Source organism: Pseudorasbora parva, chromosome 17, assembly GCF_024679245.1.
Source record: "Pseudorasbora parva isolate DD20220531a chromosome 17, ASM2467924v1, whole genome shotgun sequence".
Classification (NCBI taxonomy): Eukaryota; Metazoa; Chordata; class Actinopteri; order Cypriniformes; family Gobionidae; genus Pseudorasbora; species Pseudorasbora parva.
The window spans coordinates 15,017,051-15,044,847 of NC_090188.1; the positions used below are offsets into that span (position 1 = coordinate 15,017,051).

At 39.5% G+C, this 27,797-nt stretch overlaps 1 protein-coding gene across 3 annotated transcripts in view; it reads left to right on the forward strand.

The window, feature by feature from the left end:
- The window catches only part of atrnl1a (attractin-like 1a), a 324,662-nt gene that overhangs the window by 99,118 nt on the left and 197,747 nt on the right, over positions 1 to 27,797 (forward strand). For 2 of the 3 annotated variants that reach the window (XM_067421822.1, XM_067421823.1), the window contains 4 exons: positions 180 to 393; positions 1,755 to 1,943; positions 14,093 to 14,311; positions 15,057 to 15,194. In XM_067421822.1, coding sequence (XP_067277923.1) covers positions 180 to 393; positions 1,755 to 1,943; positions 14,093 to 14,311; positions 15,057 to 15,194 — 760 coding nt within the window. Of the gene's footprint in view, positions 1 to 179; positions 394 to 1,754; positions 1,944 to 14,092; positions 14,312 to 15,056; positions 15,195 to 26,591; positions 26,716 to 27,797 lie in introns of those variants that run through there. The other variant, XM_067421824.1, reaches the window with a different exon arrangement.

Here is a 27,797-nt window from a genome sequence, read left to right on the forward strand (position 1 = left end):
AGGAAAAAAAAAAAAATCAATAGATCTGGACAAAAAATAAGCATCATGCTGTTGACCCATGATTGAGATTTTTGTATGTTGCTCAACATTTTCAATGTTTAATCTAATAATTTAACCACATTGGCTATATGTGTATGTATTCCACCATGATATGAACATGGCCATTTTCTCTCTTGCAGAAACTTACTCCCTGGGTGGGTTTAAGGAAGATAAATGTTTCATATTGGGGGTGGGAGGACATGTCTCCATTCACTGCCAGCACGCTGCAGTGGTTACCAGGGGAGCCAAGTGACTCAGGTTTTTGTGCGTACCTGGAAAGAGCTGAGGTAGCTGGACTCAAAGCCAAACCCTGCACTGCCAACACAGAGGGGCTGATCTGTGAGAAGCCAGTTGGTGAGAAAAGTTTTCGTTGGTTAGTTTTTTGCACAGTTTCTTTGTAACGTAAACTTGGTGATTCAATGCCTGCTTTGTTCTGGATGCTGCTGTTATACATAAAACCTAAACTGAATCGGCTCCCACAGAAAACTTCAGAGTTCTGAAGAATTGGGAAATCTGGTATTCACACTATTTTACACATCCCTAAGTAGACTTCTATTAAATAGATTTGTCTTCATTTGATAATGCTTTCAATTAGCAGTTTTTTAGGTTTAATACCTATTCCAAAGATGTTCCCTTAAATTTGATGCAGATTCGGAATGGGCCTGCTCATGGCTTTTTGTGTCTCATATGTCAAGATGATTTGGTGTCTCTATCTGTCATATATATTTTTTTCCATATGTGACCCTGGACCACAAAACCATAAGGATACATTTTTTTAAAATTGATATTCATACATGAATGAATGAGGCATTTATATAGAACTTTCATATGTACTACTGTACACCCAAAGCACTTTACTCTCATGTCAGGGGTCTATCCTCAACCACCACCAGTGTGCAGAGAGTGCGAGGGGAGGGGAGAGAGTGCGATAAAGCCAATTCAGTGAATGGGGATTATTAGGAGGCCAGGATTGGTAAGGGCCAATGGAGGTAATTTGGCCAGAACACCGGGGTTACACCCCTACTCTTTACGAGAAGTGCCATGGTATTTTTAAAGACCGTAGAGAGTCAGGACCTCGGTTTAATGTCTCATCCCCGCCCCGCCCCTAATGGACCCCGCTCCGAATCTCAATCTCTACCCCCCCACCCCGAATGATTTTTTTTATTACTAGGTTGTATTAACATTTTACACAATAAATAAATAAACATGTCCAGTTAAAACAAAGAGTTACATTTCTTAGCTTTTTTCACTTTTCTTTGAATTTATTATCATTATGATTATTATTATTTTGCTTTTGTAAAAGAGCGTAGCTTTTGTGTACTCACACATCCTCTCTTTCCTTGGCTGTGGTATGTTTATTGGACCTGTTTGAAACTAAAATAGAGACTCAGAGGATGCACAAATTAGGCTTTGAACGAGATTTGGACACTCCCCCCTACAGACACATGCAAAGAGCATAAAGAATGAATGTCAACTCGTCCTCCCTTCATCTCTGTGTTCTATTAGCTATTTTTCATGTCTTATTTATGTTCTTCTGCTCATTGTGCTCATTTCAATAGTTTCTCTCACTCAAATAATTTTTTTGGGGCAATGTGTATAGACGCTGTCATTATCATGAATAAATTAACCGTTTTCTGTAGTTTGACAATTTTTGCCTATGATGTAATTAGCTTAAAGGTCATTGCAGTACTGACTACTGTATTCCCCCCCCTCAGTGAGCCCAAACCTTACCGTGCGTCCATGTAAGATACCCTGCGCCCTGCGAAACACCTGTGCCAACTGCACCAGCCAGGCCATGGAGTGCATGTGGTGTGGCAGCACCAAGCGCTGTGTGGATTCCAACGCGTATGTTATCTCCTTCCCCTACGGCCAGTGCCTGGAGTGGCAAACTGGTGACTGTGGCGGTGAGTGATCGCTTGTACAATCAAGGACACACACACACACACACACACACACACACACATTAAATTACATGGCAGACTAGAAGCTGGTTTCATGAGTACACACTATTCTTGTGAGCATACACACACACACACACACCCCTTCTAACTCGTTTACTTCCCAGCTTCTCAATTTTCCCTTCTGTTGTGAGCCTAAGGGAGATTGAGTTCTAAAGGAGCAGATGTTGTGAACGCTAAGCCTGCTGCAAAGGCAGGTATCAAACTCACTATAAACTCCTTTCATGACTCTGACTGGCCTCCACTGGAAAAATCTATAAAAAATTGACGTCTGTCCAGCTTTGCACATGAGACCGAGACCCTAACCAAAGAGAAAAAAGTCATTCTGATCTTAGCCTCAGTTTCATCTTATTCAGACTTTTGACTTGGGGCATAAAGTCTGGTCATCATTGCAGGTTTTCTGACCAAGAATTGCCCAGTTGGATAGCAAGAGACTCATATTGTCATGTAAAGTGACCAAGGACTTTTGTTTTATGTTTAATGCCAAGTTCAGATTGCACGATTTTCAAACTGGTTGGATCATTTCTCATTTCACACTGCATGAATATCTGGGTTAGCATTCAGTTCTTGCTATGTTCACACTGCACATTGGATTGGCAACGGGGTTTCACATTGCATGAATCGCAGACAACTCTATTTGGTCAGCAAACTAAGTTTCAGAAGCAAACAGATGAGGAAACTATGTGAGACTTGAATTGTTATTAAAAATATAGACTGCAGAAAGCTTGCAATCCAAATTGTTTGTGCTGATTTTCAGCGAAAAGGAGAAAAAGAATAAAAAGATAATGGAGGAGGAAATGGTTGAGGAGATGTGGGGATCAAGGATATTGTTACTGCAAAGAGAGTCGGAGGTAAATAAATAATTTTGCAATGTGCTGTAGTTGCGGCTGGTCAAGCAAATGTTTATGCTTCGTTTCTTTTTGATATAATTGTAACTATCTATTAAAATACTGTTAAAAACTCTTCCCCGAACTTCCCCCTGCCCTGTATCTTGCTCTATCTCATTTTTAGTCAAAACACATTTCACACAGCAGGATTCTGAATCACAGACAGGTCCAGATATTTAGCATGCCAAATATTTCACGGGCGCTGGCAACTCTTCTGTGATTCTCTCAGATCACATCTTTGATCATTCACACTGTGTGATTGTCTCTCGCGTGAACGAGCATCGATTTGCCTGTGGTTGGCGAGTCAAAATCAGGCCTACGGTCGTGCAGTAAACTCGGCTAAAAGAACTAAAAGTTCCATTTAGTGATGGGTTCACAGCAAAAATGGGCTTAAAGCGACAATTTACACAAAAAAATCCTGCAAAAAATGTACTCATACTGTTGTCATACCTAATAAAACTCCTTGTCCACTAAAACATAATAACATTTAGAACATGTTACAATATGTTCTTTGGCTTTGGACTTTTCCAGCTGAAGGGCAACATTTGTCACAACTTGGAATGCATGCTCAGAATATCTGGTTGTCTATGCATCTTAGTTTTGTTAAGTTTGAATTTGCGTATATCATGCCAACTCTTTGACATATCAAAATACTTTTGAAAAGGTTTTGCCTTAGAGTTTAAACAGTTGGGTTTTACCGTTTTTGAATCCATTCAGCCGAGCGCTGTATCTGGTGGTTGCACTTTTTAGCATAGCTTAGCATACATCATTGAATCGGATTAGCCCATTAGCATCGCTCTCAAAAATGACCAAAGACTTTCTTTTTTCAAAGATAATATTTTTCCTATTTAAAACTTGACTATCATGTAGTTACATTGTGTACTAAGACCAACGGAAAATTGAAAGTTTAAAATTAAAAGATTTTTATACTGATATGGATAGGAACTATTTTCTGATTCCTGCATAGTAATCATGGAACTTTGCTGTCGTACCATGGATTCAGCGGCTCGATGATATTAAGCAGGACCTGAAAGTAGTCCTCAGATATGTAACTTCCAATGCGACTGGCACTAAGTTTGTCTCCTTGCAGATAATGCAGAGTTGCAGCCGGCAAATTGTGTTGTGGATTTACTGTGCGATAAGCCATGGTTCTGTGTGTTGTAAAGGGCTTTGATAGTTTTCAGTCGCTGTGTATATCATTGCTGCGCCGCATCCATGACGGCCGCAAAGTTCCTACGCAGGAATGAGAAAATAATTCCTAGCTATTACGGTCTAAAAAAATTGCACCTTTTCATTTCCGTTGGTTTTAGTACATGATGTAACTACAGAAGAGTCACGTTTTAAATAGGAAAAATATTGAAAGTCTTTGGTTATTTTTTTGAGGACTGATGCTGATGGTCTAACATGATTCATTGATGTATGCTAAGCTATACTAAAAGTGTGTGCTACCGCCAGATACAGAGATCGGCTGAATGGATTCAAAAATGGTAAAACTCAACTGTTTAACTCTAAGGGACTTGGAAAATGAGGCTATTTTAAAAAAAGTGGAGTGCATCTTTAAGTAGTGAGGGATTTCTGACATCCCACTAATATTGGTGTCTCTACAACTTGGTACAGACCTGACAGAAGAAGAATAAGAACAATAAGAGTAGGAATAATAAGAAAATCGAAGAAAACAAATAGTGTTCCAAAGAATAGTGTTCCAAAACCTTTTGTGTGTGAACAAAAGAATGAAGAATGTTTTTTGCTGGGAAATAAGCACAACAGTTCATGTAAAAATTATATTTTTGTCTTGATTTGATGTCTCTAATATGCCAAATCTTATGAATATTCCATCATTAAATTTGGTAATTTTATCCTTGTAAATCCCACTTTGTTGTTGAGACATTTTTCAAATGCTCTTATTTCCAAAAAGCCAGTCACTCAGATTTGAACTCTTGATCTCAGCCACCACTTGCCATTCTTATATACGTCATGTGTCAGTGTGCAAACTGTGGGCGGTTCATGGGTGTGCCGTCTGAAACTGAGGCTGTTTCTCTGCTCAGGCACTTTACGATTCAACAGCTCCTCTAGTTCTTTCTAAGTAGATTTGCAGAAATATCCCCATACCCAAGAGCGATATCATGTGGTCTAAAACAACAGAACCATGCCAAAGGATCTGAAATGACTGATAGTAATCGTTTCAGAAAAGCCTTATGAGTAGCTGACGCGGACCTACCTTGTATAGTCATCAGCAAGTTTGTAGACGCATGAAATCATTATTTTCTTCTGCATTAAGAGGCACTAGAGCTGGTATCATAATGTGGCGCAAATGAGCAGCAGCAACAGGGACGAGAATGAAAAAAATAGATATGCAGTCCAACTGAGAAGCATAACGCTTAATTACACACATATATCTCCAGAAAAAAAAGTCTACTATAAAAACCTGACAGGTGAAATTGCCTGTCTATAGTGTCTCAGGAAGTTGAAAGTCTTTTCATGGCCTTGAGACCCTGATTCCACAAACTCCCCTTCTATTCGCCATTACAGAGTTGCACAGATATTACTGTTCTTTCTCTGTGGATGTGCTTGTCATTGATTTTATCTGGACTGTAGAGACTAAAGGCCTCCAGTGCATTGTTACCTGGGATGTTGATGGCTGTATTTCATAGAGGCGATCTGTCAGACAATAAACATCATTAAGGTCAGCTCTCTGATGGAAGTGAATTGCTAGAGGATCCCTTTTCTTCCTCCAAGGAGTTGGTTCATGGCCTCAGCAAATATTTTGCTGGGTGATTCTTTGCCCCATAGACGTACCTGTTGTGATAGAGGATAATTTAATTAGAGAAAGTGCAGTTTTCATATTTAAACAAAAGCCCACACAGAGATAAAGAAACGGCTTGACAGCATGATAATATGCACCTAATCAAAATGGAAATGAACTTCTTCACTGGCTCAATATACTCTGCAAATATAGCCTTTTCAATGCAGAAGTAAAGATAAAAGAAATACCATATTGTACAATGTGCCAGCGTGTTGCAAGTGGCTGCGTCCATTGTGCTGTACTGTTATGGTATGAAATGAGTTTGAAGTATTTGTAATTTTTTCCTTTTTTTTTTTTTTTGCAGAAAGTTTTAAAGTCTTTGTTTTTATTCACTCTTTAAACAGACAAATGTGTGAACATTCTTGAGGCAAAAATTAAAGCTGAATAGTGAGCATACTTTTTTCATAACTTTTCGCCTCTTTATCCTTTCTATTCACATGTATAATCTTACCAAAAATTATATCTGTTTCTCTGTTTCATTAAATATTGTGATTAAGAGTTTCTACATTAGAAAAGGTTCACCCCAAAAACACTAAGCAAAAGATGAAAAAAAAAAGATATGTACACAACCATTCAAAAGTTTGGGGTCAGTGTTTTATAATCACCAATGAATCTGAAATCGCACATCAAATTTGGCTGAGAAATTACTCCCAAAAGATAATTTAATGTCATTATTGTCTTTAAAAATAATCAAATAGACATTACAAATAGCTTCAGAAATAAATATGTTTGGGTAAACTGAAAACATTTGTGAAAAATATATTGAAATATGAAATTATACTCTAAATAAGAAACTGCCTGTAGGTGGCTATAAATGTCTAATTGAGTCATTCATTCAGGAGTGAAATAAATGGTTTTCTCTACGAAAAAGGTAAATGTAGACTAAATGGTTAGCTTTTTGGTCCATTGAATCCGATTAGTAGATATCGGCTTCAGAAATAAAGTGCTGTTTATTGCTCGAAATCAGAGAGGAACCGTTCTGCTTTGTCTTTATATTTTCATTGGCAAGACTGAGCAAAACAGAATAAAAAAACACAATGTTGTCTAAAACAACACATATTTTTGTCTAAAACAAAATATATTAACTTGTCGTATATGATCGATCAGTTCTGCATTTGTACTCATGACAAAAACAGAACTCGTGTGATACTGCACTCGTTACTCGTGTGATATTGTTAGTGTCTGAGCAACACTGACTCGGGTGCAAGAAAAGTTACTTGCGCATGTGTTTACCTTGGATACAAGCGAGAGGGAGCCTACAGTTTATTCACACATAGCACCAGTGGAAACACTCGTGCTCTGACGCGGACCACAACAAACGTGCTCAGTGTAAAAACTAGACTCAAACTCAAACTAAAAATCATATCTTGAATTTTATGGCCATTCTTTCTGCATTTTATAAGGTTCATCACACAGTTGAAGAGTTGTTGCCCTGCATCATATTCTTTATCAATCAACTGTAGGAAATGTAAGATGACTTACAATGGCTTTTATTTGTTGATTGTTTTTATTATTCTGTATTTTCACTCTTTATTCATTTTTGTTATTTTTCCCTGGAAGCACTTTGAGATTATTAGGAATGAAATGTGCGTTATAAATAAAATATATTATTATTATGAACAAAGTAGGTCTGGGGTGGGGCATGTGCGTTAAATGCGTAAAAAAATTGAACTATATCTATTTAATTTAACTTTTGAATAATTTAATGTCATTGCTGAATATAAGTACCCTGGATGCCAGCCGAATTTAGCCCCGCCCACAAAATTTTTAGGTCGGGCAGTTCGGTCTGGCATCGCTCCATAGAGGAGTAATTATCTCCGAACAGAAACTGTTCGGACCAATGAAATCATCAGGGCGGGCTTTAGACGATGACGGACAGATGATAAACAGAAACGTAATCATGCACGTCATCAAAGGAGCTTGGATTATATTTACTCGTTTATTCCAGATCGTTTATTCCAGCGCGTGTGCAGACAGGGTTGCCAAGTTTTTACAACAAAATCCGCCAACTACTAGCCCTAAACAATAGCTTCTCGGGGGGTTCTCCGTGGGAAAAATGGTGTTTGGGGGGTAAAATGTGTGTTATTTTGTCAACATTGCCTGCTAAAATTCGCACTCATGGGTCTATATATCACATAATAGTCGCTTCAACCCTTGGACATAGAAAACAACCGCGGAAAAAAAAACGCGGACTTGGCAACACAGTGCAGTTGAGCTGTCTGTTGACATTTGACAATGCGTCACTTCGTTGCTCTGATTGGTTTGCTCCATTCGGCTGTGATTATGAGGCGTGTTTCAACCGAAACAGGAAAGACATCAATTGGATAGACCTAAGGTTCGGTTCGGTTGAAACACGCCTCATAATCAAAGCCCAATGGAGCGATTTCAGACTCATATTCTGACTAGAATTGAGTATGACCACGTCAGGCTAGAATATAAGCATTTGTTAAAAAAAGGTGTTTGTGTATACATTAGGGCTGGGCGATATGGCCAAATAATCATATCTCTGTATTTTTTGGTTGAATGGCGATACACGCTATATATCCTATCTAATGATGTCCTAAAAATAATGTTAATATTGAAGGCTATAAACAAATAAAGTTAATGTAATGTAGGCTATGCAATATATTATGTGCAAATTTGGGGTTTAAAATCTAAAAAGAAAAATAATAATTTTGTTTTTAAATTCACTAAACTAAATATAAATAAAAACAAAAGCATATTTGCCTATATTTATATATTAGCCCATTATAATGATCACTTTCATAAAAATATACTTGTAGGTTTAAATTTCCACATATGGCACATTTATTGTCCAACAAGTATTTTAGAAACATGTACACTTTAGTCAGAATTATTGCGTTCCTTTTTTATTGCGCTCCGTCTGTTATGCATGCGGCGATGCTCATTCACGGAAGCATGAAGTTTAGCAGAGATTTACTTTTAGAAGGCTCGTCCTCTCCGGACAGCAATATTTTTGCAAAAAATGCATATTTGCAGAACTTCATAATAATTTCAGATGAAAAATGTACATGTGAAATGTAGGTTATACACTGAGGAAAGCACCACATTTCAAACGCATTAAACAAGGCGAGTATTTACACAGCCAGCAAGAGTAGCCTAGCTCTCAGAGCATGTTTTTAGTGTTTTTTAGTCTGTTTGTATTGTAATATTTTGTGATGAAACTGATGTATTGCTACCCATTTTGACCATTTTGAGTCCTTTCTGGTTAAATGAAGGTTAAATAAATATAAATAAATAAGGTTAAAAATATATATTTATCTTTTAGCTTTAAACTATACATGTTAACTATATCTTACCAGTTGTTTTGAAGCCCTTAATATAAAGCATGTGTGATGTTTAGGACAAATTGTATCATTCACTTTCACTGCATCAGCTCACTCTGCGTACTCCGATATTTTTCAGATGCGTTCATATCGGTATACTGTATATCATTATAAACTGTATGGAATTTACCTTTTTTTTTTTATTAAAAGACCCCAGACTTTTGAATGGTAGTACTCACTTGCATGAGATGTAGAATCTGTAGCCTGTTTGATCTTACTTGGCCATTTTGAGATCACATGTCTAAAGATATGTGTAAGAATGTAAGAAGGTCTTTGCAAAACCCATTATTCTGAATATTGAGGGGGGCATGCCTCCCTCAGTGTCTATGTGGTTTTGTTAGTGACTTCATCTCTGGAAAGTTGCATAGACCAGCAATAATTCTCTATTAAAATCTTTTCTTTTCCGTTTTATGCTTGTTAATCTTGAAGGCAACCTGTTTGACAGGTGTGTCTGTCCCTGGTGAATCTGTCCACGAGACAGATGTTGTCTTGCTGTAGATAGATATTTAATTTTGACATTGGGTCAGACATGCCTAGAACAGATTTTAAACGTGTGATAGTTTTATTTGAATGAAAATAAAACATTTCTTTTGAGAGAGAAAAATTAACATTGATAATGTTAATATAGGCTGTATAGATTTGCATATGTAATGAATGTTTAGGTGTCCTTGGCTAAAGATAAGGATCATTTCTTTGGCTAAACACAAAAAGGAAAAGGAGGGAGCATAAGAAAGTGAGAGAGGCAGAGATGAGAATTGTGTTTGTAATTATGAAACACCTCTGTGATTGTGCCGAACGCACAACACGGCAAAATGAATCATTGTATTGGGCGTGAATAATGCAAGAGAAGAGAGGAGCTTCTGGGTAAAAAGTTCACCTAACACATCTGTGCGCTATGGAAATCTAGATCAAGAATGCAAAAGAACATGCAAATATCCAAAGAACTTCCCCAGAATGTCAGAAAACTTTTCAAATATTTTTTTTCTCTTTTCTTTCCATGTTGTATTATTCATTGCAATATAAGATGTGTATATACATCCTACAGTAATCAGAACAGCTGTTCATGCTGGTAAATGTAATTATGACACTGAAGTATGTTTGTGCTATATTGGTTATTGGCTGATACAGGGATTTTTACAATATATATAGCATTGGTTCTCAACCTTTTTGACATAAAAACATATTTATTTATTTATTTATTTATTTTTATCTCAATTTCTAGTGTAATATTTGACAGCTTGACATAACTAGAAAAAGTTATATTTTTCATATGCCATTTCATATACTTTTTTCAAGTAATGGATTACTTTCAATTTTTATTTTTATTTTTAGTCGGGAGTAATTGCAGAGGCTTTCTGTAAACATTTGTTTTTTTAAAACATTAAAATCCAAACTCAGAATATTAAACATACTTAAATAATATAAATATATTGTATACATTTAATCCACTTTATTAACCAATGTCTTTGCTGCTGACGTTCAATGATCTAATTCAACCATACCAATAAGCAAAAATTACTAAAACCAAACTTACCAAAAAAATAAACACTTGAACATATGTCTGCGAACTACCTAAAATATGATAGGAACGCCCTTTGGAACAAAATAATTTGAAGTGTATTTTGATTTCTTTTAGATTAGCCGCGTCCCATTTGATTACTGATTACTGCTCAGGATTTAATTTTTTAGGACCTCTGCAGCACACTTGCTTCTGCATCCTATTCTTCTGCGATCCAGATTTTTTTTTGAGCTGCGCCGTTGTACAGGCATGAATTATTATTATTATTTTTTTTTATGTTTTATTAATTTAATTTATGGTGAAAGTATATATATATATATATATATATATATATATATATATATATATATATATATATATATATATATATATATATATATATATATATATATATATATATATATAAAATATAATATCGGTTCACTTCCACGATTTGGTACGATTGCATTCACATCAGCAGCGAACTGCACCGGAGTTCACATGAAACGAACCCCAGACTACCTCTTTAAGCAGACTCGGGTGCGGTTCACGAGTGCGTCAATCGAACCTGGGTGCGCACCATAAGTGCTAGTGTGAAAGAACCCTTACTCTGTCTTTTTAAATGTCATTTGCCCTGTATTCTGAAAGAAGTCTTGTTTGATTGTTGGTTTTGGTTAACATTTTCTGTTGGCATTTCGAGCAGTTCTTGTTTTTCTTAAGTTTGATTCCTGCCTGAGCCTTGGATTCCCTTTTCCTGTCTGGTCTCCTTGGAGTGTATGTGCTGTATTTGGACTGATTATATGTGCTTGACCCTCTGCCTGGTATGGACTATGACCTTGGATGATACTTATAAATAAACTGCGTTTGGATTCTCACTCCTTCTGCTCTATGCTTTTAAAGGTCCCATTCTTCGCGATTCCATCTTTCAAACTTTAGTTAGTGTGTAATGTTGCTGTTAGAGCATAAATAATACCTGTAAAATTATAACGCTCAAAGTTCAATGCCAAGCGAGATATTTTATTTAACAGAAGTTCCCTTTCAAAGCCTACAGCGAACGGCCGGTTTGGACTACAGCAGGAAGTGCAGGGATGTAATGACGTCACTAGAACCGTTTGTTGACTAACCCTCCGCCCACAAGAACATGCAAAATAGGGGGCGTGGTCTTGTTGCTCTCCCACGTGGAGAAGAGCGCGGATTCAGCGCTTGCATCTCCCCGTTATGGTAAGAGGCAGGACCTTTCCGGGCACAGTGCGCTAAGCTGCTGTCCAATCACAACACGGGAAGCGCTGGCCCAATCAGAACTCGTTACGTGTTTCTGATGGAGGGACTTCATAGAACAAGGAAATCATCAGGCCGTTTTTAGAACAGAGGAAACAGCGCTGTACAGATAAGTAAATTGTGTGAAAAATACTGTGTTTTTTTACACGCGAAACATGAACTCATGTTATATTGCACACTGTAAACATAATCAAAGCTTCGAAAACACGCAAAGAATGGGACCTTTAATATAACACCAAATCATATATATATATATATATATATATATATATATATATATATATATATATATATATATATATATATATCATCAAATCTTTTAAGAAGGAGCTAAAGATACATCTTAGGCAAACAGTTAACCACTCCACACCCCCAATTATTAGCTATTTTTCATAGTACTTATAAGACTTTAGATTATAAAACTACACTTTAAAAATGTATAAATAGAATGTCTCCAAACAGCACCTTTTTTGAATATGATAAGGTAGGTCAAACACTGTGGCACTTCAAATGGCTTTTCTTTCTATCTTACTTTCACTTCTGAGTATCACATAGACTGTGGCGTTCCCTTAGTGTGCCTTTCTGCCCTGTTTTTAATGACACACTCCACATCTCTCAGAATCTGCCCTCGTCATTAACCCCGAGACACTTTTTGACCCTCACACTGTCTGAGGACCCATTAGACGGGGTCTGGTCGAGGGGTACATTGATGGCCGCTTCTTTTGTCCCTATTGCCTGCATACATTTTCTGCTCCCACACACACAAATGTCTAAAAATGATGGGAGGTCATTACTTAGGGGCTCAGAAAACTTTGTTATAGAAAACCCCTACTGGCACAGAGAATGTAAATCATCTGATACTGTCCCATGCGTCTCAAATGTCCAGCACTCTGAATGTCAGGCACATTGTATGAATACACATTCATAATGTAATGTCACACAACTCGATTTATTTTGAATTAAAAGGTCGTTCAACAACAAACAGGCAGAGTAAATTTCAGTGATGGTAACAATTGTTATAACGTCACTTTGAATAAGTACAAAATGCAATAAGTCAAGTAATTCAAAAGACTTGTGGCAACTGCTTGGAGATGCTAACACTTTGTATTTCCCCATTTGTGAATGTCTCATGAATAGATCTGTCCCGAGAGCCTAACTGATATTTGCATTCTCTTTTTGAAAAAGCCTAAAATTTGTTAAAATAAAATTAGAGATCGATTTGGCAGCGCCAGTGGTGGTCTTTTCTATTGGGTCAAATAAATAAATGTTTTCTTGACTATAAAAACATCACTTTAAATGCCATACTTCATCAGCACTTCATTGGTAGGCATTATGGCTTTTTTTTTGCACTGAAGAAAACAGACCCTGTGTGAATTAGGCCCATGTGTATTGGCTGCCAATACTCATAGGTGGAGTTTGTGTGCAATCAATCCCCAAACTAGTTTATCATTTGTTTGATTATGACAAGTGTATACAGTTTGTAACATATTGAATTTTACATACATAAGCTTCACACTCCTGTCACGTCATGCACGCACCACACTAGCAGGAGCTAGTTTTTTCGTTTACAGGTGACACATGAAGGTATGGTGTATATTAATTTGAATGATTGAAAAGATTCAGATTCAGAATGATTCATTCTGGAAGCTCTAAATATTATAACTTAATAAAAATGTATTTTGAGTAAAGACATGGTTTTGAAGATTTTTTTGTTCTTTTTGCACTCTCATTAATAACATGTTTATCATAGTCTAACTTTAATATTTTTAATTAACTTTTAGTTTATATTTTCAGTTTTTTTTCTTGTTTGGTCATACTACTTTTTTGCCAGTTTAAAGAAAAAAAATCTATTTAACTTCTATTTACACTTTATTTGATGTGCTTGCAAAGTAACTTATAGTGAGTAGAATGTCTCTTGGGGGACCATCATACGGTAATATAGTGTTTGAGAGTAAGCTGACATGCAGTTGGAATGTTGCTTATAGTTAGTAGAATGTGTAAATGTCTAAAGTGGACCATTAGAATCAAGTGTTACCTTAACTTATTTTTTTTAATTTCAGTTTGAGTACATTTAGTACTTCAACTTAATTTCAGTTAGTTGCCAGTTTTGTAAAGTTTTTTTTTTTTTTATCTAATATTTTTTATTTCAATTAAAGTAAAAAAAAAAAAAAAAGGTTTTAGTGGTGATTACTGATGGTGCTGTGGAGGTATATAAGGCTAAAAATGTTGGGGAAATGCTCATTTATCTTTTACTAATTTATCTAAATCTTCTCTCTTTCTAGCTCAAAACTGTTCAGGTCATCGTACATGTGGTCAGTGCCTGGGACAGCCTGATTGTGGTTGGTGCGGAGACCCCACAGACACAGGTCAGGGCCAGTGTATTGAGGGATCATACCGTGGACCAATGAGAAGCCTGAGCAGACAGAGCCGAGAGAGGGTATTAGACTCCAGTATCTGTTCAAGGGAAAAAGGCTATGACTGGGCCTACATAACCTGCCCAGGTATACATAAAAACACACGCTTAAAGGGATAGTTCACCCAAAAATGTACATAGATATATACGAATCCATATTAAACCCTGTGGCTCGTGGTGATACATTGGTGTCTTAAGGCACAAACGATAGGTTTCTACGAGAAACCGAACAGAATTTGTGTTATTTTTTTACTTCATATCAGACGAAAATATCATCTAGTATTCCCAATGCCATTACTTCTGTCAAGTAAGGTCACAGACCCGGTGGGATCATAGATAGATATTTACATAGATGTCTTATTCTAATGAGGTACTAATGAGGAATCTATGTTTTTTTGACATTACTCTACAGAAGTAATGACATTGGGAATACTAGATGAGATTCGTCTGATATGAGGTAAAAAAATCACACAAATACTGATCGATTTCTCGCAGAATCCAGTCGTTTCGTGTCTTAAGACATCAGTTTGTCGCCATTAGCCACAGGGTTTAATATGCATTTTTATGTCTATGTGTTTTTTTACTCTTATGTGGCTAGAAATACACCCCATTGACATGCATTATACAAGCAATGGTTGGAGTTAAATATCTTCATTTGTGTTCTACTGAAGAAACAAACACTTCTACATCTTGGATGCCTTGGGGGTCTTTTTTTCTCTCGTATTTTCATTTTTGGGTGAACTATCCCTTTAAACAAGTGCACTGATCAAAACCTATAAATTATGGTGTGTGTGAAAACAGTCTAATCAAATGAACACACATCTTTGTTTCAGCGTGTCAGTGTAACGGACACAGTGTGTGTGTTAACGGCAGTGTATGTGAGCAGTGCAAGAATCTCACAACTGGCTCACAGTGCCAGATCTGTCTACCTGGTTACTACGGAGACCCAACTAATGGAGGGAAATGCCAAGGTGAGGTATTTTCTTTTTATGTTCATGTGTACAATATTGTTTCTGTCTGTGTGCTTGTTTATAAATCAGAGAGTATCACTCTTGAAGAAATAGTTTCACACCCAGAAATTTTTTTTTTTCCCCTCATCTTCTCACTCTTCCAAGCATGCATGATTTTTTCCCATCCATGGAACACAAGATCATGGATCGCGTGGCATTTGGCTGCGACAAACAAACAAAAAACGTGTTGATATAATGTTTGAGTTCATGAGTCATGTCCAGGTTCAAGTCAATGCTTTTTCTTTGATCAATTTACACACTGTACATGGGTTAAAGCTATTAATTTTGAGCTCTCAAAGTTCACCAGATTGATGAATTTAACCTAAAACTGTACAACATTTTCTTCCGGGGGTGCATCCCCTGAACCTAGAGAGATGTCTACCCAACATAGCTTCACAAAATCCTGTAGGAAAAACAGATGATTTTATTAACTTTACTCGTGCCTAGTAAAACAACGTTTCTTTAAAGTCAGTAAAGCAGTTTAAGCCAAATGAAAATGTCATTGGAAAAACTAGATTTGGGCTAAGCCCCAAATGTTTACAATGCTCCACCCCTGGCAGATACATTAGTTTAAAGGAAAATCATTATCAAATACTGTTGCTTTTTCTTTTGTTTTATATAAAATAACCTTATTGCCCCCCCCCCCACCCCCCACCACCACCCAGAAAAAAGTTCAGCTACAGGATTTATTTTTTTTGCTTTAATCCCTGTATTTAGCAGAATATCAAGATGTTGTTTTCCATACATTGAAAATAGATAGTGAATAGGGCTGCCAAGCTACAAAGAACAAATCCCCAAAGTAGTTAATTTTAATGTGCAGGGTCTGTCAGGACCACTTCCTTCAAAGGTAATTGACAATTTGCATACAGTTTGTATTGGTGGTATGGTTCTGCTTTGGGCAGGAACTCTCATCCCATCCATGCAGCCTTGCATGGATAAGAGCAGGGAGCACAGCGATATAATTCCCCCATGAACAGAAACAAAGCAACATTAATGAAATCTGGAATACATTTATGTTCTTGATGACAATGACATTAGGGAATGTCAGCGGCCAAATCCTGACTGTAGACAAGAGGAGGAGCAGATTATGGTGGAAAGTAATTAGCTCCTCAGCAACACAATGAAAGTTAAAGATAAAAGAAAACTGAAAGGTAACTTAAATAAGACTGCCATAGGCATCGTATTCCTGTAGGTAGATATAGATCAGCTTTGAAACGACAGCCTATATGCACCCATATGTATACATCAATAATATAATTTAAAATATTATTATTTACTGGTATTAAATTAATTCATCCTGGATGAGCGCAGTCGATTTCTTCTAAAAACATAAATCTTCCGGATGCCAAAGGGAAGAATATATTTAAATATTTATGAACATATTTAAAATTTAATAAATTTTTAACATTTTACTATCAATCAAACTCGCATCAAACTAGGGATACACTGATCCGAGACTCAGTATAGGTATCTGCTCCGATCAAACAGGACCAATCTAAATCTGATATTGTGCGTATAATATTGTGTTGCTGTTAAGCTCCGCAAAAGGCACAAAAACATTATAAAGCATCATCAACGCTTTGTGCACTATAATGCACTATAGTGTTCTGAAGCCATTCCATAGTTTAATGTGAGTACAGATGAATATTTAAGTCATTAAATTCAAGTTCACGTGAATGCTTCCCTCCACTGCGTCTGTCAGTTATTCTCCATTCAGCTTTCAAATTGCGTGTCGCATTCGGTAACAACTCAGAAACTCTCAAAGATGATTCAATGTTCCTGTTGTCATGCTTGAACTGAAGATAATGGTCTATGGTTTTGCATAAAATGGCTGGAGTTTATGGCTGTTTCTTAAACAGTTATTAAACATGTTACTTTTTAATGAAATATTATGTATAGCCTTTCTTGTTCTGCCCTATAGGATATGAATATGAATATATGATTAGTTTTCTGTCAATGAATGTATCCAAACAGTTTCTCACCTGTCTAATGAAACATTTTAAACCATCTTTGGTGTTTCCATGGTTTCTACAAAATAAAACAGGAAATCGAGGGTAACCCGGGTATGATGCCATTGATAGACGACACACTGACGCACTCAAAATTGCTTATTTCTCCGGATTTAAACATTCTTGGAAACATTTGGGAACAGTCAACAAAATATATAACATTGTTTCCATATTTTCCAGAATGTCTACTGGGAAGCACAATACTTTAATGGTTGTATAAATGTGTGCGTACATGTATTGACAAAAAAATTGCCACTATCTTTTTCCTTTTTTATTTAAATGGCGTTCCAGATTGTTTCGCCAGGCCAGATTTGAATGTGCAGAGGTGTGATAAGTAATAATGGTGTTGCAATGATAGATAATGGGTGAGTCTGTCCAATTTCAGCCTGGGAAATCTGGAAAGGTGAGGCATGAGCAGAGGATCTTAGAACTTTCATTATTTGTTAAACTACCCCTTTATAGTGTGTGACCACGCTATATCAAACTGAAATCGATGCCGTAGTTAATTCATAAACAGTGTGCCTGCATCCAGATGTACCACAGGATATCCCAGTGTCCCCCATCTAATTTTGTTGTAATGGTTAGTGTGGCCATATTTCATTACAAGTGCAGAATTCAACCTGACGCAAATTGTATTGATTTGATGTGGGCTCCTCGTGTTAGTTCATCACTGTGGCTTTTCTCCTGGTTTCCAATCGCTGAGTTTATATACAAGCATCATCGCTCTTAGAGATGAAACTGCATCGAGAGGTATAGAAGGGTAGCAGAGAGGCAAAGAGGCGCAAGGAAGGTGGTGTAATAACATCATTCTCTGTCGGACAGATGCGCGCTTTCTCCACATTCTGTGACTTTAAATCACTCTTAATCATTTTCTTATTTCCTGGAGTTGACTGCCGCCCCACCTCTTTGCCTATACGAGCGGTCCAGTGCTCACAGCAGAGATTTGATAGATGTGCGGCCCTCCACATCTCTCAAGGAGACACGCTCTCCCTCTCTATTTCTCTTCCCTGTTGAATACCTCAGTGATTAAGAGTGCTTTATAGACTGCGTCTTGATGTAAATGTGCATGTGTGTTAAATGCTCTGATTGTGGCCGCTGCTAATCCAGCAGTGTCATTTTTCAGCATTAGTGAGCGGAGGAGATTTACCTTACCTCGTACACTAATATGTTTAAGCCACTGATCTGTTTTAGATTAGATGGGGAGAGATGGAGAGAGGCCCACTGTGTGGAGAACAGGACAAACTGGATGGATATCTCTCACCAAGTGTGTGCGTGTGTTGTCTGAAGGAGAAAAGAGACAGGCCATCAAAGTAAGATCAGGTTAAAATATGACACGTGGCCGGCTGCCCTTGACAAGAGAGAGAAAACAGCCTGTGGAAGATGGAGGACATGTGTCCAGTTGAAATGGCCCTCTTAGTTAGAGGACAACAGAGGGCAGACAGAGTTCTGGGATTTTGTGTATGAATGTGTGATTCAGAATTCATGTTTTTTAAATCAAAGCTGTGAACTATGATCATAGTTGTGTGTGTGTGGGCTTGTTAGAGTTTGGTGGTACAATGGGAATTTTAAGTTATTGTAACGTAATCACAAAAATGTCTAATATATATATTTCTGTGTGTGTTTGTGTGTATATATTAGGGGTGTCCCCGACTAACATTCGAATCAGAATGGTTTAATCTTTCTTTGGTCAACTGATAGTCGAATCATCTGTGTGTGTGAATGGGTTGGGAGGGGCACGATTCTAGTCAGCAGAAGGGTAAAACTATTTTTATTTTCCTTTACACACTGCACACAGCAACACATTTTCATAAAGAAGCTCAGCGCCGCATCTCAGGTATCTCACACTGGACACGCACATTTTATACGCACAAGCTCAATTTTGAATCAACTTCTGACAGAAGAGCTGCACGATGGGTATACCTTGTAGCACAGGGTGAAACCAGTATGTACATTGACGACTGCTTTGTGGCACTGCAGGATTTTAAACAACTTCCTGAGTCGCCGCGGACAGGCGACGAATGCTGGCACCAGTGGGCATACACTCACTGAAAACAAGGTTTTAGAATTTTAAAGGCGTGGTGCGAAGCTCAGTGCCTTTAAAGGGGTCGTATACTGGATGTGTAAGATTAATTAATTACGGGACTTTAACGTGTTAATTAGGATTAATTACGCAAAAAATAAATAACATAATTTTAACCACACTTATTTTTGCACCGCGGAACGTTTTTCAATGAATGAGTTTCGACGGACCGATTATACTGGAACACCAACTAGCTTTCACGAGACACGACAGCAACGAACTATAGTGAACATGAACAAAGAAGCTGATGAGACCGTTTTGCTTGGCCCTGTGGATGGGACATTTTGTTTAAAAAAACGAAAGGATGGAAGCGTCGACAACAGCATGGTTGTGTGCAAGCAATATAACAAGGAATTTGCGTATCACTGCAGCACATCGAGCCTCAAATATCACAAATATGCTTTTGCTACACTTAATGGCAAACATTGCGCTGGTCTGCTGGACTGAAATAAATAAACAATATTTTATTGATTAAGCTTATGTATTCAGTCATTATTCAATGGTATACAAAAAATCCATGTGAAAAATTACTTCTCATTGTTCTCAGGTCAAATATTTATATGCAATTAAAATGCGATTAATTTCGGCAAAGCCTCTAATTAATTAGATCATTTTTTTATTGAGTCCCGGCCCTAATATATATATATATTTCAGTTCGGTACGATACGTTTTTTTTTTTTTTGCTGTTCTATTCTTATGCGACAGGAACAGAAACAGGAACAAAAAAAGAAATGTTTTTCTTCTTAAAACATTAAGAAGAAAATGTTTTAATTGTATTACCCTTTCTTTACCCCTCCTTGAACTGTCACCTTATCGGGGTGGAGGGGTTTGAGTACCTGAATGATCCTAGGAGCTATGTTGTCCGGGGCTATATGCCCCTGGTAGGGCCTCCCAAGGCAAACAGGTCCTTGGTGACAGGCCAGACTAAGAGCAGTTCACAAAGCCCATTATGAAAAAATTAAAAACAAGGGCCGAGACGTCGCCCGGCATGGCGCAGCCGGGGCCCCACCCTGGAGCCAGGCCCGGGGTTGGGGCTCGTATGCGAGCGCCTGGTGGCCGGGCCTTCCCCCATGGGGCCCGGCCGGGCTCAGCCCGAAAGAGCGACGTGGGGCCGCCCTCCTGTGGGCTCACCACCTGCAGGAGGGATCATAAGGGGCCGGTGCATAGTGGATCGGGCGACAGTCGAAGGCGAGGCCCCCGACGACCCGATCTCTGGACACGGAAACTGGCTCTAGGGACGTGGAATGTCACCTCGTTGGCGGGGAAGGAGCCTGAGCTTGTGCGGGAGGTCGAGAGATACCGACTAGAAATAGTCGGGCTCACCTCCACGCACAGCTTAGGCTCTGGAACCACACTTCTCGAGAGAGGCTGGACTCTCTACCACTCTGGAGTTGCCCATGGTGAGAGGCGGCGGGCTGGAGTGGGTTTGCTTATAGCCCCCCAGCTCAGTCGCCATGTGTTGGAGTTCACCCCGGTGAGCGAGAGGGTTGCTTCCCTGCGCCTTCGAGTCGGGGATAGGTTTCTCACTGTCATTTGTGCCTACGGCCCGAATGGCAGTGCAGAGTACCCGGCCCTCTTGGGGTCTCTGGGAGGGGTGCTAGAAAGTGCTCCGACTGGAGACTCCATCGTCCTACTGGGGGACTTCAACGCCCATGTGGGCAGTGACAGAGACACCTGGAGGGGCGTGATTGGGAGGAACGGCCCCCCTGATCTGAACCCGAGCGGTGTTCTGTTATTGGACTTCTGTGCTAACCATGGCTTGTCCATAACGAACACCATGTTCAAGCATAAGGGTGTCCATCAGTGCACTTGGCACCAGGACACCCTAGGCCGAAGGTCGATGATCGACTTTGTGGTCGTCTCATCTGACCTCCGGCCGTATGTCTTGGACACACGGGTGAAGAGAGGGGCGGAGCTGTCAACCGATCACTACCTGGTGGTGAGTTGGATCCGATGGCGGGGGAGGAAGCTGGACAGACTCGGCAGACCCAAACGTACTGTGAGGGTCTGTTGGGAACGTTTGGCTGAACCCCCTGTCAGAGAGATCTTCAACTCCCACCTCCGGCAGAGCTTCGACCAGATCCCGAGGGAGTCTGGAGATATTGAGTCCGAGTGGACCATGTTCTCCACCTCCATTGTCGATGCGGCCGCTCGGAGCTGTGGCCGTAAGGTCTCCGGTGCCTGTCGAGGCGGTAATCCCCGAACCCGGTGGTGGACACCGGAAGTAAGGAATGCCGTCAAGCTGAAGAAGGAGTCCTATCAGGCCTGGCTGGCTTGTGGGGCTCCTGAGGCAGCGGACAGGTACCGGCAGGCCAAGCGGACGGCAGCCCGGGCGGTTGTGGAGGCAAAAACTCGGGCCTGGGAGGAGTTCGGTGAGGCCATGGAGAAAGACTATCGGTTGGCCTCGAAGAGATTCTGGCAAACCGTTCGACGCCTCAGGAGGGGGAAGCAGTGCCCTACCAACACTGTCTACAGTGGAGATGGGCAGCTGCTGACCTCAACTGGGGATATTGTTGAACGGTGGAAGGAATACTTCGAGGATCTCCTCAATCCCACCGACACGTCTTCCTTTGAGGAAGCAGAGGCTGAGGGCTCGGAGGGGGACTCGTCCATCACCCGGGCTGAAGTCATCGAGGTAGTTAATAAGCTCCTCGGTGGCAAGGCGCCGGGGGTGGATGAGATTCGCCCTGAGTACCTTAAGTCTCTGGATGTTGTGGGGCTGTCTTGGCTGACGCGCCTCTGCAGCATCGCGTGGCGGTTGGGGACAGTGCCTATGGACTGGCAGACCGGGGTGGTGGTCCCTCTTTTCAAGAAGGGGGACCGGAGAGTGTGTTCCAACTACAGGGGGATCACACTCCTCAGCCTCCCTGGGAAAGTCTATGCCAGGGTACTGGAGAGGAGAATTCGGCCGATAGTGGAACCTCGGATTCAGGAGGAGCAGTGTGGTTTTTGTCCCGGTCGTGGAACGCTGGACCAGCTCTATATCCTTCACAGGGTGCTGGAGGGTTCATGGGAGTTTGCCCAACCGGTCCACATGTGCTTTGTGGATTTGGAGAAGGCATTCGACTGTGTTCCCCGTGGCACCCTGTGGGGGGTGCTCTGGGAGTATGGGGTCCGGGGCCCCTTGCTTAGGGCAGTACGGTCCCTTTACAACCAGAGCAGGAGCTTGGTTCGCATTGCCGGCAGTAGGTCAAATTTGTTCCCGGTGCATGTTGGTCTCCGGCAGGGCTCCCCTTTGTCACCGGTTCTGTTCATAATTTTTATGGACAGAATTTCTAGACGCAGCCAAGGGCCGGAGAGTGTCCGGTTTGGGGACCACGCGATTTCATCGCTGCTCTTTGCAGATGATGTTGTCGTGTTGGCAACCTCAGACCGGGACCTTCAACATGCACTGGGACGGTTTGCAGCCGAGTGTGAAGCGGCGGGGATGAGAATCAGCACCTCCAAGTCCGAGGCCATGGTTCTCAGTCGGAAAAGGGTAGCTTGCTCACTTCAGGTTGGTGGAGAGTTCTTGCCTCAAGTGGAGGAGTTTAAGTATCTTGGGGTCTTGTTCACGAGTGAGGGAAGGATGGAACGGGAGATTGACAGACGGATCGGTGCATCATCTGCAGTAATGCGGGCGATGTACCGGTCTGTTGTGGTGAAGAAGGAGCTGAGCCGTAAGGCAAAGCTCTCGATTTACCGGTCAATCTACGTTCCTACTCTCACCTATGGTCATGAGCTGTGGGTCATGACCGAAAGGACAAGATCCCGGATACAGGCGGCTGAAATGAGCTTTCTCCGCAGGGTGGCTGGGCGCTCCCTTAGAGATAGGGTGAGAAGCTCGGTCACTCGGGAGGAGCTCAGAGTAGAGCCGTTGCTCCTTCACATCGAGAGGAGCCAGCTGAGGTGGCTCGGGCATCTATTTCGGATGCCTCCTGGACGCCTTCCCAGGGAGGTGTTCCGGGCACATCCCACCGGGAGGAGGCCCCGGGGAAGACCCAGGACACGCTGGAGGGATTATGTCTCCAGGCTGGCCTGGGAACGCCTCGGGGTACCCCCGGAGGAGCTGGAGGAAGTGGCCAGAGAGAAGGAAGTCTGGGCGTCTCTGCTTAGACTGTTGCCCCCGCGACCCGGCCCCGGATAAGCGGAAGATGATGGATGGATGGATGGATGGATGGATACCCTTTCTTTATTTTACTTAAAAGACTTGAAAAACCTTACTTAAACTTAACTTAAAAAACAAACAAAAAACTTGTACACATTCCTGGTGTATAATATAAAATAAATATATATAAAGATTTACAGTGGCAGCTCAGAGATGTACAGCAGCATTTAAATAGGCCTAGGGAAATTAATAAATGTAGGCTGAAATTAAAACTACCTAGTCTTCAATATGCAATATACATTGATTGAAAGCTACTGTACATATTCTGTTCAAGAGCAGTGAGTGATTTTTCTCTCTTTTTTAGATGTTTTATTTTACATAATTTTAGAGGTGAGCTGTCCCTTTAAGGACCCGTGTTCACAATCACTGCGCTGCTGAGACTTGCTCGCATCTCAAATACAAACTCGTGCGATTTTACTTTCACTTTATAACCAATTGTGTTTATGTTAACTTTTTGTGTATTTGGCAGTATTAGCGCAGTAAGAATACTAATACCAGTAATCACATGTGTTTGACAGACCCGCGCGCTCAGCGCATGTAAAACACGAATGAAATGTTTAACCGGCAAGGTTTGTCTATGTTTATTACACGGCTCTGTGAAATACTTGATTCTGATTGGTCAATCGCGAATTCCAGCGTTATGTTATTTCCAGATAACAACCGCTCATAAGGGTACTACAAGTTATCTTGACCGGTACTACTTCTATGCTTAACGCTGGTGCCATCTTGTGGCTGTTAAATACTTAAACAGCCACAATGGAAGACTTCAAGGCGGGTTTCCTTTATAAAGTTTTAAATATGGATCTTTTTCTTACACAAACGCATCGATTCGAATCAGAAGGCTCTATTAACCCATCGGAGCTGTGTGGAGCACGTTATTTGATGGACAGCTGCATTTTTTATGGACTTCAAAAACAGCTACAACTACTGCCGGGATTAACGTTAGCCTGGACTTTTTAAATATAACTCTGATTGTATTTGTCTGAAAGAAGAATGTCATATACACCTACGATAACTTGAGGGTGAGTAAATCATAGGCTTGGTTTCATTTGTGGGTGAACTAACCCTTTCAGCATTTATTTTCAACATTTAGCAAGGGCATATGGCAAATCTTCAGCAATAGATAAAGGCTTAAAGCAGGTTGGAACTGTTTTTCTTTGTGGAAACTTTGCGTAAGAGCTAATAAAATATTTAATCTCAAGACAATATTTTGTGTCTAATTTATTTGAGAATAGTAGCCGTGTAGTAAGCAGGATAATGTACACCCAGCCGGTTGTTATCGCAGAATAAACCCCTTCAGAGTGATGCAAGACCCCATCTGCTTCGCGTTGGGGTCATGATCACTCTGTCGGGGTTTATTCTGCGAAAACAACCGGCTGGGTGTACATTATCCCTTACATATAATAGGGGTATATTAGGGGTGACTAATTTATTTTTATTTTTATCAAGATTAATCGCACACTTATCGTGAAATTAATAATGTGCCATTTATATCATTAAACACATTCAATTTGATTTGCAAGCTTTCAAGGATAATTGGGAGATTTCAAAATGACACCAAATATAAGGAGTCCATATACAAAAACTCCTTTATATTCATGACACGTGTCATGTCATGATTATGAAGGTGTCATGTCAGTCTTATGCACACCCCTTCAAGTAAAGTGTTACCAATTCTATTATATAATACATTTATACACACCTAATTACCCATGAAAAAAAATTACATGCGAAAACTTTACTTTAAGAATTCACAGTGTATAGGATGTATATAGAGAAACAACAAAGAACGAGATTGCTTTCATTTTAGCCAAGTCAAGATGCGATAACAGAACCGAACAGGGCCACATGGAAACACCAAAAAAAAAAAAAAAAAAAAAACCTAAAGCAACGATTTTGACTGCATAAACTTACAATTATTAATCCCAACTATGTACACGTGACAAATGAAACAGTATCCTTGAGTGTGTGTGTGTGTGGAAACAATGCAAATGTACTGAGATGTGTCTTTACATGAATGCAGCGTGGGATCAGTGATTGAGAGCGTGCACACATGGTTTGTTTTCTGTGCGTCAGACACTCACGTGCTTACTATATGACTCTGGTTTGTCACCGAAATCGATTTCTTCAGAAACAATAGCAGAAACAATATGACAGAGCTCGTGTTTTAAAAGGGTGATGAATTGAGAAATCAATTTTCCTTGAGCCTTTGATATATAAAAGTTTGTGATATAAGAATATCCTGCAAGTTTCAGAGCTGAAAACTTGTAAGTCAATGGAATTATGACCCTTAATATTTGGCCCACTCTATCCTATTATTAATTCCCAAAATAGTACAAGCTGGCACACTATTTATTTTGTGTGATTTCTGTAATTTGGAAATGCAGGCAATTTAGTTCCTAAATTTATTGGAATTTTCATAAATATTGATACTGAAAAGTGCTTCCAACACATTTTTTTTCTGCAGAATAGATACGCGATTCCAGCTGCGTGTTCTCGCTCTCTCATCTCTCCAACAGCGAGATGACATACAATCCCCTCACTCCCTCGATTAATTTGCTCCATTACCATTTATATAACAAGATCACCAATTTATTGTTGGTGTTACAGGGTTTGAATTTCATTGTGGGATTGTGCGTATTGCACACAATTTTACTCATTCCCACAGATTTTGTATTCACATTCAAAGTGCGAGCACATAAACCACCTCGCAGTATGGGTTTATTTTAAATTGAGTTCTATATCACTTCATATATATTGCGCTTAACAATCAAATAAATACCAAATAATGATAAAATGTCAGTCTGGGCGTGTATTAACATGTTTTAAGAAAATGTAAACACGCACGTTTAACAGTATAATGGATCTGTGCGTCAGTTTTTAAAGTGGCAGCAGCCTAATGCTGCCAGATTATGAGATTATATTAAAAATATCTATATGGCGGTTTTTCCCGATGGTATCAATGTCAAAACTGTGGTCAGTAAAAATGCTAGGTAACTTTGTAAAACCACCAGGCACAGTGTCTGGTGAGCAAAAAGGTAATATCAAGCCCTGGTAGTATTTATCCATGTACTTGTTTTTAGACATTTACTGTTTTTTGTGTTTGTGTGTGTACCTGACAGAGTCATACTGACCCTACAGCAGTGCTATTCCTGGCCTCTGACTGGACAAACACACGCACCAAACACCCTCATTTTCCCTCTCTTTATTTGACCTGTATAAGTCATTCTCTGCTTGAGGTATAAAACACACACCTGTTCAGTCACCCAACATAACAGCCATAGCTGGACCTGCAGCATGAACGTGAACAACATGTTAATTTAATCTGAGTGTAAAGATATAAACTCCATCATTTTTATGTAGGTATATTCTGTCATAATTTACTCACCCTCATGTTGTTCCAAACCTGTATGGCTTTCTTACTTCTTTGGAACATGAAGATATTTTAAGACACACACACACACACACACACACACACACACACACACACACACACACACACACACACACACACACACACACACACACACACACACAACGGAAGTTAATAATCACCAAAATTCTTGAATAATTATAATATAAAGTACGATTTCTTACTTTGTGTTCCACTGGAGCAAGTCATACAGGACATGAGCTGTCCCTTTAAATCCATAAGGAGAATTTCAATTTCTGTTTTTTAAAGATTAAATTAACATGATGAACCTGTAATGAAGGGTTTAAAATCCATTTTAATCAGAGTTTTGGCTTTGTAAACATTGTTGCCTGGGTAACAAGATAATTGAGCACACTCCCACTAATTATAGTGTCTAATGAAGATTCCATAATAATTGTGAAGCTGGTGGAACTAGTATGACAGTATATAATGAGGACTGTATATAATGAGGACAGTATATAATGAGATTAAAATGAACATTTGCGAGGTTCATGTTCATATAGTCCTGTTAATTGCATGTAAATAAGTAAAGTAGGTAAGTAATAAATAAGAAGATAATAAATACGTATCTGTTTCTTCCTTCTTATTCCTCAGTATCTCTTGATCCTGATTTGAGCTTTTCCAAAAACATTTTGCTTTTAGTAAAGAAATCTGAACATTTGAAGAACATTTAAATATTACTGATGAAACCAAAAAAGTAACAACATCATAGCACTCTTGCTCTCTCTCTAACTCCCTATTGTCTCTTTCTCCATTTACTGCCTCTTCCTGTTTACTTCTACATGAACCCTCATTAGATACATGCTGGTAGTCAGCCACTTGTTTCTAAGAAACCTTGCGCACTGAACATGATTCACTTCACTTATGGCATTTGTATTGCACTGATGCGCTGAGC